Source organism: Hordeum vulgare, chromosome 3H (genome assembly GCF_904849725.1).
Source record: "Hordeum vulgare subsp. vulgare chromosome 3H, MorexV3_pseudomolecules_assembly, whole genome shotgun sequence".
In the NCBI taxonomy this organism is placed as follows: domain Eukaryota; kingdom Viridiplantae; phylum Streptophyta; class Magnoliopsida; order Poales; family Poaceae; genus Hordeum; species Hordeum vulgare.
Genome location: NC_058520.1, coordinates 193,296,382 through 193,309,792, shown reverse-complemented (window position 1 = coordinate 193,309,792; position 13,411 = coordinate 193,296,382). Strand labels below are relative to the sequence as shown.

At 47.5% G+C, this 13,411-nt stretch overlaps 2 protein-coding genes across 2 annotated transcripts; one reads left to right on the top strand and one right to left on the bottom strand.

Moving 5' to 3' along the window:
* The first annotated feature begins 281 nt into the window (after positions 1 to 281).
* LOC123443486 (calmodulin-1) lies at positions 282 to 3,769 on the top strand. Its single transcript, XM_045119866.1, has 2 exons — positions 282 to 482; positions 3,183 to 3,769. The coding sequence occupies exons 1-2, from the start codon at positions 407 to 409 to the stop codon at positions 3,554 to 3,556; spliced, it is 450 nt and encodes a 149-aa protein (XP_044975801.1). The 5' UTR covers positions 282 to 406; the 3' UTR covers positions 3,557 to 3,769.
* A 2,566-nt stretch (positions 3,770 to 6,335) lies between these two features.
* LOC123439780 (serine/threonine-protein kinase-like protein At5g23170) lies at positions 6,336 to 8,334 on the bottom strand. Its single transcript, XM_045116457.1, has one exon. It carries the CDS (start codon positions 7,653 to 7,655, stop codon positions 6,573 to 6,575), a length of 1,083 nt encoding a protein of 360 aa, XP_044972392.1. The 5' UTR covers positions 7,656 to 8,334; the 3' UTR covers positions 6,336 to 6,572.
* Positions 8,335 to 13,411: the final 5,077 nt, after the last annotated feature.

Below are 13,411 nucleotides of genomic sequence, written 5' to 3'. Positions count from 1 at the left end.
TCCCGTGCGAGGTGGGAAGTGGAGTACGGGTTGGGGGCAGTCCCCCCCCCCCCAACCCTCACTTCTACAGGCTGGGAAGGGGTTTGAGGGTTCGACCTCTAATTTTTTTTACGGGTTTAAGGGTTTGAGGATTCTACTAAAGATGCTCTAACATGGTTCGGTGTGACGGGTCACGTGTGACCGACTGAAAATTTCGGCCAGCGTGGCAGGGTGGGCGCTTAGCACTCGCCAACGAAGAAACAGTAGAGCCTGCGATTTCGAGCCGCGGTCCAAGGTACGCGTAGCAGTTTCCCCTATCCGGTCGCCTAAATATTTTCCTCCCTGTCACCTTCCTCCCTTCCTCCACTCGCGCTTCGCTCTTTTCTCTCTCAGATCTCCGTCTCGTCCGCGTGTTGGGGTAGGAGCCATGGCCGACCAGCTCACCGACGACCAGATCGCCGAGTTCAAGGAGGCCTTCAGCCTCTTCGACAAGGACGGAGACGGTTCGATCCCCTCTCTGTTCTCCTCTTTTAACTTGTACTACTCGTATATGATTTGCACGATCGCATTCGATGTGCGCGCACTCGCTGTAGTTGATGCGGTGCCTTGCACTGGCGCGTAGATGTGTTGGGGTTGGGGATCTGATCGACGTAGCGTACATGCGTTTTGCTGGTTCGAGTTGATCGCGGCGGGATTGGTTTTGCGGGGTGCTCAAGATGCAGTAGATCTCGCACTCCTTTTCACCGTTCCTTGTGGATTCTGCCTCCATACATTCTTCTCTTGCCAGCGCTGTCCGCCCGTCACCGTGCAGTATTGCTGCGCCGTATGCTCGTCCAGAACTCGTCCGTTCCGGCTGATTGCTGAGCTGTCTGTCATAGCGAAGGCTTCAGCCGGCTGTTTGGCCGTTCCATCAGATCTGTTTCGGTGGAGCAACCGATGACCTTGCAAAGTTCCCCAAAAAAGGTTCTACCAGGAAGAGATTGAATTATGAGAGAAGGTGGCAGTCTACCACATCTAACGATCACACAGCATGGCCGGTGGCACTGTTGCTGCTGAGTCGGTTGCTAGAGCATGGTGGGTCACTAGTCATCAGTCGCTACTCTCTAGGTGCAGCTAGAACAGCAGTAAGGAGGTGCGCTGCGATGTGGTGTTAGGGTTATAAGATCATGTAATACCCCATAATTCTGTACTTATATGTAACTATTGACTTGGAATTTACCTAGGCTTTTGGGTCTTTTTCTCTGGATGCCATGGGCATAGGATTGTGATAGCAATGATTAAGTTTTTGGTTGCTTAAACTACATATTTTCTTCTCAGTGAATGCCACATCAGAGTTTGTCTGGTTTTGCCTATCATGCTATGGCGGTGCTAGTGTGAGACTGATAACATGGAGAATGCATGTGATGGCTGGAATAGCTATTGGTATTGATGTTTACTTATTATGAAACATTAGTTGAAGCAAATCGAGTAACTCACATGTGTTGCCAGCTTACTGCTTGACAGAAAATATATCTGTAGTTAGTTGCTTGCTGTTCAAAGATTTCTAGCCAATGGTTAATACCAGGGAAACGGGAGCCATGATCATACTGGTAAAGATTGATTCACAAATTTACATTGATTAAAAGGTTCTGTTATATATTTCTTCCATGGAAACATTGCCAAATTGCATTTTGGTTATGCAAAAAATACCTTGCCAAGGACCAAAATGAATGAACAAACCAATCAGATGTATCAGTAATGGTCCTTGATCCTTCAATAACACCACCATCTCTCTAGAGGAATTGAGGAAATGCGTGGTAGTTTTGGTATCCCTAGCTTGTTGAATGTCTTTGTTGGCGTGTGGTGTGAGGACTAATAGATTTATTGTGGGGAAGGTCTAATTGAATGTCCTCTGCAACTTTGATTGTGTATATTTTAATATTTGAAATATTCACTAATGGTTTTCTTTTGTAAACTTGCTGATTATGTTAAAGGCATGGCATATGGACTTTCTAGGATCCATAGGTCTTCCCTTGTATGATGAAAATCAAGACCCATTGTAAATTTTGAGTGGATTCTCAAATATGTTTCCAATCTGAAACTGAAAATATTCTTGCGATAGAACACTGTAGCATTGATTTGTGAAGTACTTGCAAGTTAAAACAAATCTTTGCTGTAATAGGTTACATGTCTTGCTCTTCTAATTGTGTGGACTTTGGTACTGGTCAAGTTGACGAAATGTTTACCCAAATATTTTTGTGGATAGTGTTGTTTCAAATAGTTAAGCCTTGAATGTTCTTGTGAAATTTCATCATTGTCCACTTAAACTGTATTTGTGTTTGTTTGCTACCCTTGAATGATTTCATGCATCCAAAATTCCAGACTGCAAGATTTGTTGATGAACCCAATCATTGGTGCATTACTGTCTTTTGCATTAGCATATAGCTGAAATGATCTCTAAATGTTAAATAAATGTAAATAATATTTGTGTCCATTGAAAACCCAAAATTTCGTTATGTTCTTGTATTGCACATGCACGTGCAAATGTGGCTTCCGGATGTATTCATTACTTCTATAAATGTCTACAAGATCATTTGGAAGATATATGCCCATTACAGGCACATTGCATTTGGATGTAGCATTTCACATATGATATGGTGATTTTATTGCACAATTACTTTTGTTTTTCTGCATACTTGTTGTTTTTTGTGTTACCATCATTTAGTCAGTGTTTCAAGTGGGGGCAAGTCGAATCGGGTCGCACCTGACTGGCCAGGTGACTACTCTGAGTATTCTAGATTCTGACTAGTCAGTGACTATTTGACAACTAGCCAGGCCTGCTAGTCAGGGGATTTAGATAGGCTGGCAACAGGTTGTCAAGTCTTACTGGGTGTGTCTGGTTTGAGCCCAAGCCAAACCTCTATTTTTTGGCCACTGTTGGCCAGAAAATTGAAAGTGGGCTAAGGAGCATGGTCATGCCAAAAATTTGCCAGTCCATCCAAGCAAGAACCAAAAATTCAGTCATGACCAAAACAATCGGTAGGGCTGACTTGGTCGCAAACCGGAATTACCCATTGTCTAAGACCTCTTTTAGTGTGCATGAAATTGAATTGCTGACATAAATCTCTATGGCATTTAATACTTGAACAGTATTACCTTTGTATGTATATATCTGTAGAAGCAGTTTAAGTTACTAAACTGAAAACTGTCTGCCTTCTGAACAGGCTGCATCACCACCAAGGAACTTGGAACTGTGATGCGTTCGCTAGGGCAGAACCCCACTGAGGCAGAGCTTCAGGATATGATCAATGAAGTGGATGCTGATGGCAATGGAACGATTGACTTTCCTGAGTTCCTCAACCTAATGGCACGTAAGATGAAGGACACTGATTCTGAGGAGGAGCTTAAGGAGGCCTTCCGCGTGTTTGACAAGGACCAGAATGGTTTCATCTCGGCGGCTGAACTCCGCCATGTCATGACCAACCTTGGTGAGAAGCTGACAGACGAGGAGGTGGATGAGATGATCCGCGAGGCTGATGTCGATGGTGACGGACAGATCAATTACGAAGAGTTTGTGAAGGTGATGATGGCCAAGTGAGCTGCCATAGTAAGCTAGTTCTCTCTTGATGTTAGCAGCTAGTTTAGCCTTGAAAACTGACGGCACTTGGTACTACTGTTCAGTCCAGTGAATGAACATATTCTGCTTCTTTTCTTCCCAGGGATGTTGAGAATTTCGTTTGGATTTTCTTGCAGTTGTATTACCTTTGTACAATGTAGCTTCCTTCCAAATTGAGTTCATGAATTTGCTGTACTTTATGCCTTCATGGTATCATTAAGGTGCATGGATATCTGATATTTTGTGTATGTGTGTGCTATCAACTTCTTGGGTGCGCAGGACTTCGGTGTGGTTTCCCAATAATGACATAGACGCTGCAGTACCACTCACTGTTGTTTTTTGCGTGAGGCCTTGTTCAGAATTTGGGGATGTTTTTGCTCTGTGAAATCCTGCGAGAGTTGAAGCCGCGTAATACTTAAGTCATGCCTTCCAAATTAATGGAGTTAATTGGTGAGCTATCATAATTCACCATGTAACGAGTCAGTATCACAATTCATTTGTAACGAGTCAGTACCACAATTCATTTTTATCGCAGTTTAGTATCATTTTCGGTCTAATTGTTACAAGAAGAGCCTTAGTATTGACCATGTATCTGACCGTGCGGCTCCACCTGTCAGGTGACACACTGGCCATATAACTTAGTATTGACCATGTATCTCACCACTCGGCCCCATCTGTCAGGTGACACGGTGACCAATCGACGCGTGTTACTGTGCTGACTAGGACGAGACCGGCATGGTCGGCCTTTAGCAGGCTTGGTCGAACCGAGCCAGTCCGCCCGACGAACCTTAGTTTTTGTTCTCCCGTCTCTCCCCGTTGCTCTTGGACGATGGTTGCGGCAACCCCCGGCGATCCCATCTGTCAGATGACACAACGGCTAATCGACGCGTGCCGCTGTGCTGACTAGGACGAGGCGGGCGCAGTTGGCCTTTAGCAGGCTCGGTCGAAACGAGTCGGTCCGCCCGACGAACCTTAGTTTTCGTTCTCCCTTCTCTCCCCGTTGCTCTTGGACGACGGCTGCGGCAACCCCCGGCGGTGACGTGAGCGGCGGTAGTGATGTGGGAGGCTACGTCGACCTTCCTAGCCTCAGCGATGACCACGTTGGTCTGGGTTGGTCTGGATGGCTCCAGTTCATTCTATTACACCGACGACGAGGAAGAGGAGGAGGAGGTGCCTCTTTTCATGAAGTGCGGCTCACTAAAATGTGGGTGGCTAACCCCACCACAAGCCATCATTGAACCATTGCTGAATTGTGGTAGCTCCTGCAATAACTCAAATGAATGCTCGACCATGAAGCTTTTGCTTGAAAAGCCTCATGATTGACATTTCGTCGAAAATATTCCTTTGCCAGTCTTCGCATATGCACAACTACTTTGCTTCTCTTGTTGCCTTTCCTCTTTTGCAAAAGATCGATCTGTGCAATCTATTCTACATCTTCTCCAGCGATTTAGTATGGCTCTTCTGTCCCTGTTGCATCTCCTGATTTAAAATTCGGTCGCCTGTATTAAATTGGAAAAGCTGGAAACAATGCTGGAGTTTGCGTTGGTTCTCTTGTATTCTAAGAACAGTTGCTGGAAAACGACAGTGGCTGATTTTTCCTCCGTAAACAAAAAGAGCGCAAGAAATCTCAAGTAAGCATTATTCAGCTAGGAATTTGTCAAATCAATTATGTCCTGCCGACCGAATCATCTACGGAGTTCCCGGCTTTATTTTTTCTCCCCACCAAATAAAATAAACTTTTCAAGCTTGGACAAACCAAATGAATAATAGCTGTTAATAATGAGCTCTTAATAATACCACTAGCGGATTATATTAAACAAAACAAAATAAGATGCACCTGCACAGAAAGGCTTGCCAAATTTCTTTCCTAAGAGGGAAACCATTTTACACGCCCATTTGCAATATTTTCTCAATCACATCGAACTTATTCGTAAGGTTTTTTTCTTCTTGCGTTCCTCTGTAATTTATTCCATCTTATCTAGAATAATCTTTCCGCAAAAATAACTCTGAAGGATTGACATATACAATGCTGTCGATGTACATTTCCTCAATGTCATTAGCTCCACCCTTAATCCACACAAGAAGAATTCATCCCATTTTCTCACCGGCAAAGCGGTGGCATGCATCTATCATTCTCGACTGGTATGAGCTCTTGCCAGTTTCGTCTCCTCGACGGGACGTTTGGGTTAATTAATAAAAGCTCATTTTCATCGAAAAATGTAGCAGAAAATTGTAAGAAAGGAAAAGCAACTTGCTCAAGAAAAGCAGACCCTCAGCAGTATTATAATACTCCTACTCTTTTTAATAGGCAAGCTTTAACGGGTGGGCAGTGTGTCGATGAGACTAGATTAACTCCGGCGCATCGTCCGTCATCTTTGGGAGCTTCAGGCCAAGAACTGCCTGCAGCCAGCTTTTAGTTACACATGTACAGTATGTGCAGTGTGCGTGCAGTTGGAGCAAAATAATGGCCATCTCATGGCCAAAGCAAAAGCCTACTAACTGCCCGCTACTGCCCAACCCTGGGTTAACCCGAACGCTGAATCCATGAGCTTCCCGTGCCTAATTTCCCAGCTTTCTATCTACTCCTATTAGCAGAACATGCCCTAGTTTGACATGTAGACCAGCTAGCCAGATACTACCGTGCTTTTGTGCCCCTGCTTTGATAGAGTTTCGCAAAGGGTTCTTTGGACTTATGTGACACATACAAAGATGAAGAAATGTATAGCCGTTTTGTTGAAGTCAAAATCAGGAGGCCCGGAGATTCAAACATGAAACATGTGGGTAGATTCTCCTTACAAGTTATCTCGTCAGCAAATTCCAAGACATTGCGTATGAACATGCTCAATCAAACAGTCATACTACATTAATTAATCCAGTAGATGAACTACTCCGGGAATAACGACAGCAATCCCAGTAAACTGATCACGCCAAACAACCCAGTTCTGGCACGTTCCCATCATTGGACGGGCACCTAAGCATTGGGCTTTGCTTGGTCAGCCTATGTGAGTCGTATGGTGTTGGACCGAGGGCACGAGTCCGCGCGGCTCGGTGCGCCGCCCCCCTCCGACGACCCAGACAGCTCGGTGCACTCGACCTTGCTCCTCCGCGTCGTCTTCACGCGCAGTTGTACCCCCCACAACACGACGCGCCTGCACACCCTTTCCACCACGTGCCTCCCGCGCCGGTGCCACCCGCCGCTCTCCAGGGCGCCGCGCAGCTCCGACGCCACCTCCGCCATCGCTGGCCGGCGCTCCACGGTCTCCGACACGCATCGCGCGGCGACCGACAGGACCCTGGCGATCGCCGCCTCGGCGTCAGTGCCGGGACTGGGCGCGGCCACCCTCCCGTCGAACACCTGGCGCGCCAGGCCGGCGCCGATCAGCGGCAGCGCCCACGCGACGATGGACGACGGGGAGGCGTTCACGTCCATCACCTTGCGCCCGCTGATGAGCTCCAGGAGCACCACGCCGAAGCTGAACACGTCGCTCTCGGGCCCCAGCCGGCCGGGCTCCGTGTAGCTCGGGTCCAGGTACCCCATCGTGCCAGCCGGTGCCGGCCTCGGCGCGCCCGCGGCAGCGACCCTGACCGCGAGGCTGAAGTCGGCGAGGCGGGCGCGGCCGTCGCGGCCGAGCAGGACGTTGGCCGTCTTGACGTCCCGGTGGATGACGCGGGGCGCGGCGCCGTGAAGCGCGCGCATGGCCCGCGCGACGTCGAGCGCGATCTCCACGCGGCGCGGCCACGGCGGCGGCCTCGGGGACCGGTGCAGCAGGTCGTGCAGCGAGCCGTTGGGCATGAACTCCATGACGAGAAGCGGCGGCTGCCCCGGCGCTGCGCCGACGAGGTTGACGACGCCCGGGTGGTGGCGCGCGGCCGCGAGCACGGCGATCTCGTTGGCGAGCTTGGCCTCCCCCTGAGGGTGCGAGGCCTTCTTGACAGCGACGGTGACGAGCCTCCTGCCGTGGCCTGTGCCGCCCCTGAGCCTGGCCCTGTAGACGCAGCCGTGGCTGCCCTTGCCGACGACGTTCTTGGCCGCGAAGCCGCCGGTCGCCGCCTCGATCTCCTGGTAGGAAAACTCCCTCATGCTCTTGGCGTGTTGCTACCTGCCTACGGCCGGGTTCCTTCTTGGTGGTGCAATGGCAGTGCCGTGTGTGAGCCGAGTGTAAGCAACAAAATGCTCGCTGCTCGCAAAGCAGTAGGAGAGGAGTGGTAGCAGCAGCAACTAGGCAGGGAATAAAGAGAAAAAGAAGAGGCCAAGAAAGGTAAAGGCAATGGATCAAAGGTGGTAAAGGTTGGTGATTACGTTTTTTTTAGATGGAGGGATTTTAGAGAGGGATGAGATGATGATGCTTTTGCTTGGTCCCCTAAAGGATGAAATTTGTCTTGGAAAACAAAACAACAGACCAAGAAAGCCAAAATGGATTACTTGTTGTCTCGGCCTCTTCTTCTTCCTCTTGTATCTACTGCTGCTACAGAATTATATAAGTAAATAAATAAAAGATAGAAAAAGGCGGTGACACGGCGGGTCGTGGTTCGGGCAGGTCGTTGAGGAGTGGTTGCGATGGGTACAAGATCCTCGCAGCAACACAACAAAATCAGCAGCAGACGATGTCTATTGTCAGCGCCGAATGTGGGCGGTGCAGTTTTGATGGCACGGATATATATACGCCCCCACCTGATCACACTGTGATGGGGGAGAACTGACTGACTGACTAGCTTTAGGTCTGTTTGGTTGGTTGTTGTGATATTCTTCGTAGCCAGCGAAACCGGACGGGCTAAGGCGTTTCAAAAGTTTCGGGATTTTTTTTAGTCTAACTTAAAAGTCCCTACTCCCTACCCGTTTGTTTCCAGGGACTAAACAGGAACTAGAGGTCATCAAATGACATGTAAAAAGACCATGTTACCCCTGATCATATTATTAAATAACACTTGTTCATAAGCAAATATTACAAAAGCAAAGAACTCTTGTTCACAACACTTGTTCATAATGAAAGATTACAAAAGCAAACAACACTTGTTCATAAGCAAATATTGCAGAATCGAACAACACTTGTTCATAACAACCGAAGTAATATCATTGCTGTTTCAACGACCATAACCCATCAGCGACCCAATCTCTAAATTGATTCATAACAGCACTATCCGTCTCATTGGTTGAATCATTTCTTGGAGTAGTCGTTGCCATAGACAATGGTACATAATTTTCATCTTCATCACACAAGTCAAAATCTATATCGGATAGTTGACTTTGTCTAATAAAATTGTGCAATGCAATGCAAGCCACAATGATTTTGCTTTGTTTCTGTTGTGGATAACTAGGTAAGTGAAATAAAATCCTCCACTTGTTCTTCAAGACTCCAAAACACCTCTCAATGACATTTCTAAGTGAAGAATGGCTGAAATTGAAATGTTCTTTTTTTCCTCTAGGCATTGTGCCATCACGGTACTCTTGGAAATGATATACCTTAATTTTTTTGTTCCACCACTCAGTTGATGCTGTTATAACTCCGTCTCCAGTTCGGCCACAACCAGTTTGCTGCCCCAACCACACCCAAGCACTATAGTAGTTTTTCAGTTTAGTTAAACAAATTTTGAACTGCTTGGCACTATGGAGGAGGCCAGTGCGATGATAAAATTTTGTCTTCATATTCTTGTACGCTCTAGTTGTCCAAGTACCATTCACACAGTGCCCATCTCTAGCTTCCTCACAGGCAATGTTACAAAACACAATAACATTCTCGTCTGTCCAATCAGCCTTCGCAATGTTTTTCTAAACAAAAAAGAGATGAATTTGCACAACTTTTTTCCTAACATGCAGAAAGCTGAATATGTATCCGGATGAAAAATTTATACCTCTCCCGTAGCGCCGTTGTCGTCTCCATCTTCAAAACCTTCGCTGTCATCTGCATCTTCTGAAGGCACAGCGGATGATGATGCACGCTGCCGGGTTGCAGAGATGGAAAAGCCCCGTCCTACGACACCTCGAATGGCAGTTGATGAGGCACCACGGGCTCGACCAACACCACGTCCAGTGCCCTGGAACAAGGGCCTCCCATGCCCTCTGACGCCTCCGCCAGCGGAAGCTGCGGCAGGGGCGACGAATGGACGTCTGTGAGCGCTGCCGATGCTCACAGACCGGGTCAGGCCTCCTCCTCCCCGAGACACAGCCCTACCACGACCAGGGCCAGCCGAAGGAGGACCATGCACGGCCTGTTCGTCAAGGAGAAGCTGCTGGTAGGAGCCCAAATCGGGGAAGTCATCCACGTTGCTATTCAGATCAAAAAACCGAATCCCCTTCTCAGATTGCCGCCGGCGGAGGAGCCCTGAGATGTCGGTTGATGCGAGCGAAACGGAGAGGGGAGCTGCGTCTCGTCGTCTTCATCCATGGCGGCGGTGGCGGCCGAGCGCGCTGGCAGCGGCGGCGGCGGCCGAGCGAGGGAACTGGCGGCGGCGGCGACAGCGAGCGAGGGAACTGGTGGCGGCGGCGGCAGCGAGAGAGGGAACTGGCGGCGGCGGCGGCGGCAGCGAGCGAGCGCACTGGCAGCGGCGGCGGCAGCGAGAGAGGGAACTGGCGGCGGCGGCGTGCGAGGGAACTGGCGGCGGCGGCGGCGGGCGAGGGAACTGGCGGCGGCGGCGCGAGCGGGAGGTGCAGGCGCGAGCGGCTGGAGGAGACGAGTGGATAACGCGATGCGATGGGCACGGTAGGAAAAAGTCCCAAAAAGTCCCTCCCACAGGTACTTCTCCAAATAGTCCCAAACACCCCACTTTAGTCCCTAAAAGTCCCTCCTGTTTGTTTCATATGGGACTTTTTGGGACTTTTTTTAGTCCCTACACCAAAAAATCCCTGGAAACAAACACCCCCTAAAATAGCGGCAAATTTTTTCGTTCTAACCTATAGCACAATTTTTTTTTGCAGATCCGATCCTAGTTTGAAAATAAGTTCAAATCTAACCTCTTTACGTGACGTCATTCATCGTGGCGTTTGGGTTTCAAAGAAGACGTCACACACCTCGTCGTCTGACACGGGCCCGGTCCGTTTCCCCCTTCTGTTGACCGGCTGGCGTGGCAAAGGGGCCAGACGTTAAAGGCCATGGCGTCTGGACCCCGACCAGACCCAAACGCCGCGCACCCTGGCGTCTGGGCCCGATAACTGCCACACGCCCACCCACCGGGTCATTCTTCCTCCGCACCCCTCCCTCTCTCTGGTTCTGTTCTCTCTCTCGCCTCCATCTTCCTCCTCACCCCCCTTGGTCTACTCCCTCCTTCACCAAAACTAACAGATCAGATCCCCCCCAAGCTTCATTGAGGTAATCTTCCCCAAACTATTCAATTGTCTTTTATTTTAACATTATATTTTGATAGTATTTTGGTATATTAGGTTATGTTAGATTAGATTAGTTGTAGGGATTGTTTGATAGTTGTTAGAATATATAGTTGAATATGTTTAGGTAGATTTTATGTAGGTGTATGTTGAATATGTTGAATATGTGTATAGTTGAATATGTATGTGTAGATTATATAGTTAGGCATATATGTATGTGTAGATTAGATTATGTAGGTCTTAGTTTTAGGTAGATTATATAGTTGAATATGTTGTGTAGTTAAATATGTTAGATGATATGTATGTGTAGGTGTTAGATATGTTAGATGATATATGTTAGGCATAGTTAGGCATAGTTTATTTGGATGATAATGGTTATTTTTTTATATAGCATAGTGGATGATATATGTTAGGCATATGTTAGATTGTATAGTTGGATGATATATGTTAGGCATAGTTAGTTATAGTTTTTTTAGATATGTATGTGTAGGTCTATGTATTATCCTTTGGTTATTTTTTTGCAAAAGAGATGATGAAATTCGATGTCTGTTATTTTATCGTAGGATGGTGGATGATAATGGCCCTTGGTATGATGGGTTAATCGAAGAGTTCGACAGAGTGCACCGTGGCCGTGCAATTGAGAATTAAAAGGTAAGAAAACTTGTCAATTGTTTGAGTTTTTCATGTGTGTTTGTCGTACTGATATGAAGCTCACATTCTTTGCAGCATGTAGTAGCTAAGTGCATGAGGGGTCATGGTGCAAATGACTTTCCATACGACATTCGATACGAGCCCTACATTGCAAGATTGTGTCTACTGCCCTTTGTGTTGCAATTCAAGCGAAACCCACCACCGGTGAACCATGCAGCGCTGACCGCATTGACGGATCGTTGGAGGCCCGAGACACATTCTTTCCACCTGTGGGGAGATGAAGATGACCCTAGAGGACATGGCCATGATAAGCGGCCTTCCTCTCAATGGCGATGTTGTTACGGGTCATGTCAGTGCCGCTAACTAGCGACAGCGGGTTGGCGTTTTAATTGGTGTTGAACCCCCTCCCCCTCTGCCAGGCAAGGCTGATGGCTCAAAAGCGAAGCACTCCTGGTTAAAACAAGTGAGAGGAGAACCGTGCCCTGTGGATGCCGATGAGATTGTTGTGCAACAATACGCTCGGGCCTATCTTTGGTATGTACTAACCAAAGTAGTCTTCATAGATGCAACCGGGAACTCGGCCCTCTGGATGTATTTGGAGCTACTCATGGACTGGGATACTCAGTATAGCCGGGGTTCAACATCACTAGCATACTTGTATCGTCAGGTAAGAGCTGTTTGCAGACATTTATTTTTTATTTGTCATGCATCACACGTTGCTAACATTTATGTTTAATTGTAGTTGGACCAAGCGTCAACGAGGACAAAAAGACATATTCATTGTGTGGGTTTGTGTGGAGCCTCTCTGCGTGGATGTGGGAGCGGTTGCCGGTTGGACGGCCCGTGTTAAAGAACTCCTATAATCCAAACCCCAATCCACATGAAGGGCTTCATGATGTAGATCCATATCGTCGCCCCACAGTTGCCTATCATTGGGATCGGGTGTCTGTTTACACAGGAAGCTCTCATGTGCGATACAAGTGCTATGTGAACGAGTTGGACACCTTAAGTACTGAGCAGGTACCAACATTTCACTTCCTTCCATTGTAGGTTTTCTGACAGCCTTATAAGATTGTGTACCTAACATCTCAGCTCGTCCTATTTGTTGTAGGTTTTCTGGCGGCCTTATGAGGAAGATCGTGAGTACGCCCTCAACGAGATGTGCACGCGTGATAATAATATTTGGAGGTCTAGGTGTCCAATGATATGCTTTTACACTGTCGAGCATCACTTTGTAGACCGTGTTGCTAGGCAATTTGGGAAACTACGAGGTATTCCAGTTGAGGAGAACAAATCGGTAATCACACATCTGCATGGGTGAGCCAAAATGTCTACGAGATTTGTACTATAGCATTGTGCAAGTCTATGTTTGCTAATTGTTTATATCGTGCATTGTTTGTAGGTACAGTCGAAGGAACAATCAGGATATATCTGATTGGACGAACAAACACCATCACTGGATAGCATTGTGGAATCAGAGAGACACGTTAGTTGACTCAGAGAATAGACCCCACAATGAGTCAGTCTACCAGAAATATCTTGTGTGGTATGGGCAGCGTTACCGGTTGAAGCTTAAGCCTGGTTGGACTAGGGAAGAGTGGTCCGAGTTGGTGTCGGAAGATCCATCGGCTGCAGAAGGGTATCATGCCTTAAACATGACTGTACGAGAGACCGCTGGGGGTCAAGTTGACTATGCACAAATGCATGACGAAATGGTAAGTGAATGAATCAGAACCAACCAGAATTACATTGTCTTCTTCAATTCTAAATGTTTGTTGTGTTTATGAATTGAAGGGCACATAGTTTCTTATGTGCGTGAACGATGCTAATGTAGCACTAAGTCATCCCCAAGGAGGTGCATCATCTGA

Excerpts from the sequence above, each read along its gene's own strand:
- LOC123443486 (XM_045119866.1), top strand. The coding sequence starts at position 407 with ATGGCCGACCAGCTCACCGACGACCAGATCGCCGAGTTCAAGGAGGCC. Across the intron at positions 483-3,182 it reads CTTCGACAAGGACGGAGACG|GCTGCATCACCACCAAGGAA; the intron begins GTTCGATCCCCT and ends CCTTCTGAACAG.
- LOC123439780 (XM_045116457.1), bottom strand. The coding sequence starts at position 7,655 with ATGAGGGAGTTTTCCTACCAGGAGATCGAGGCGGCGACCGGCGGCTTC.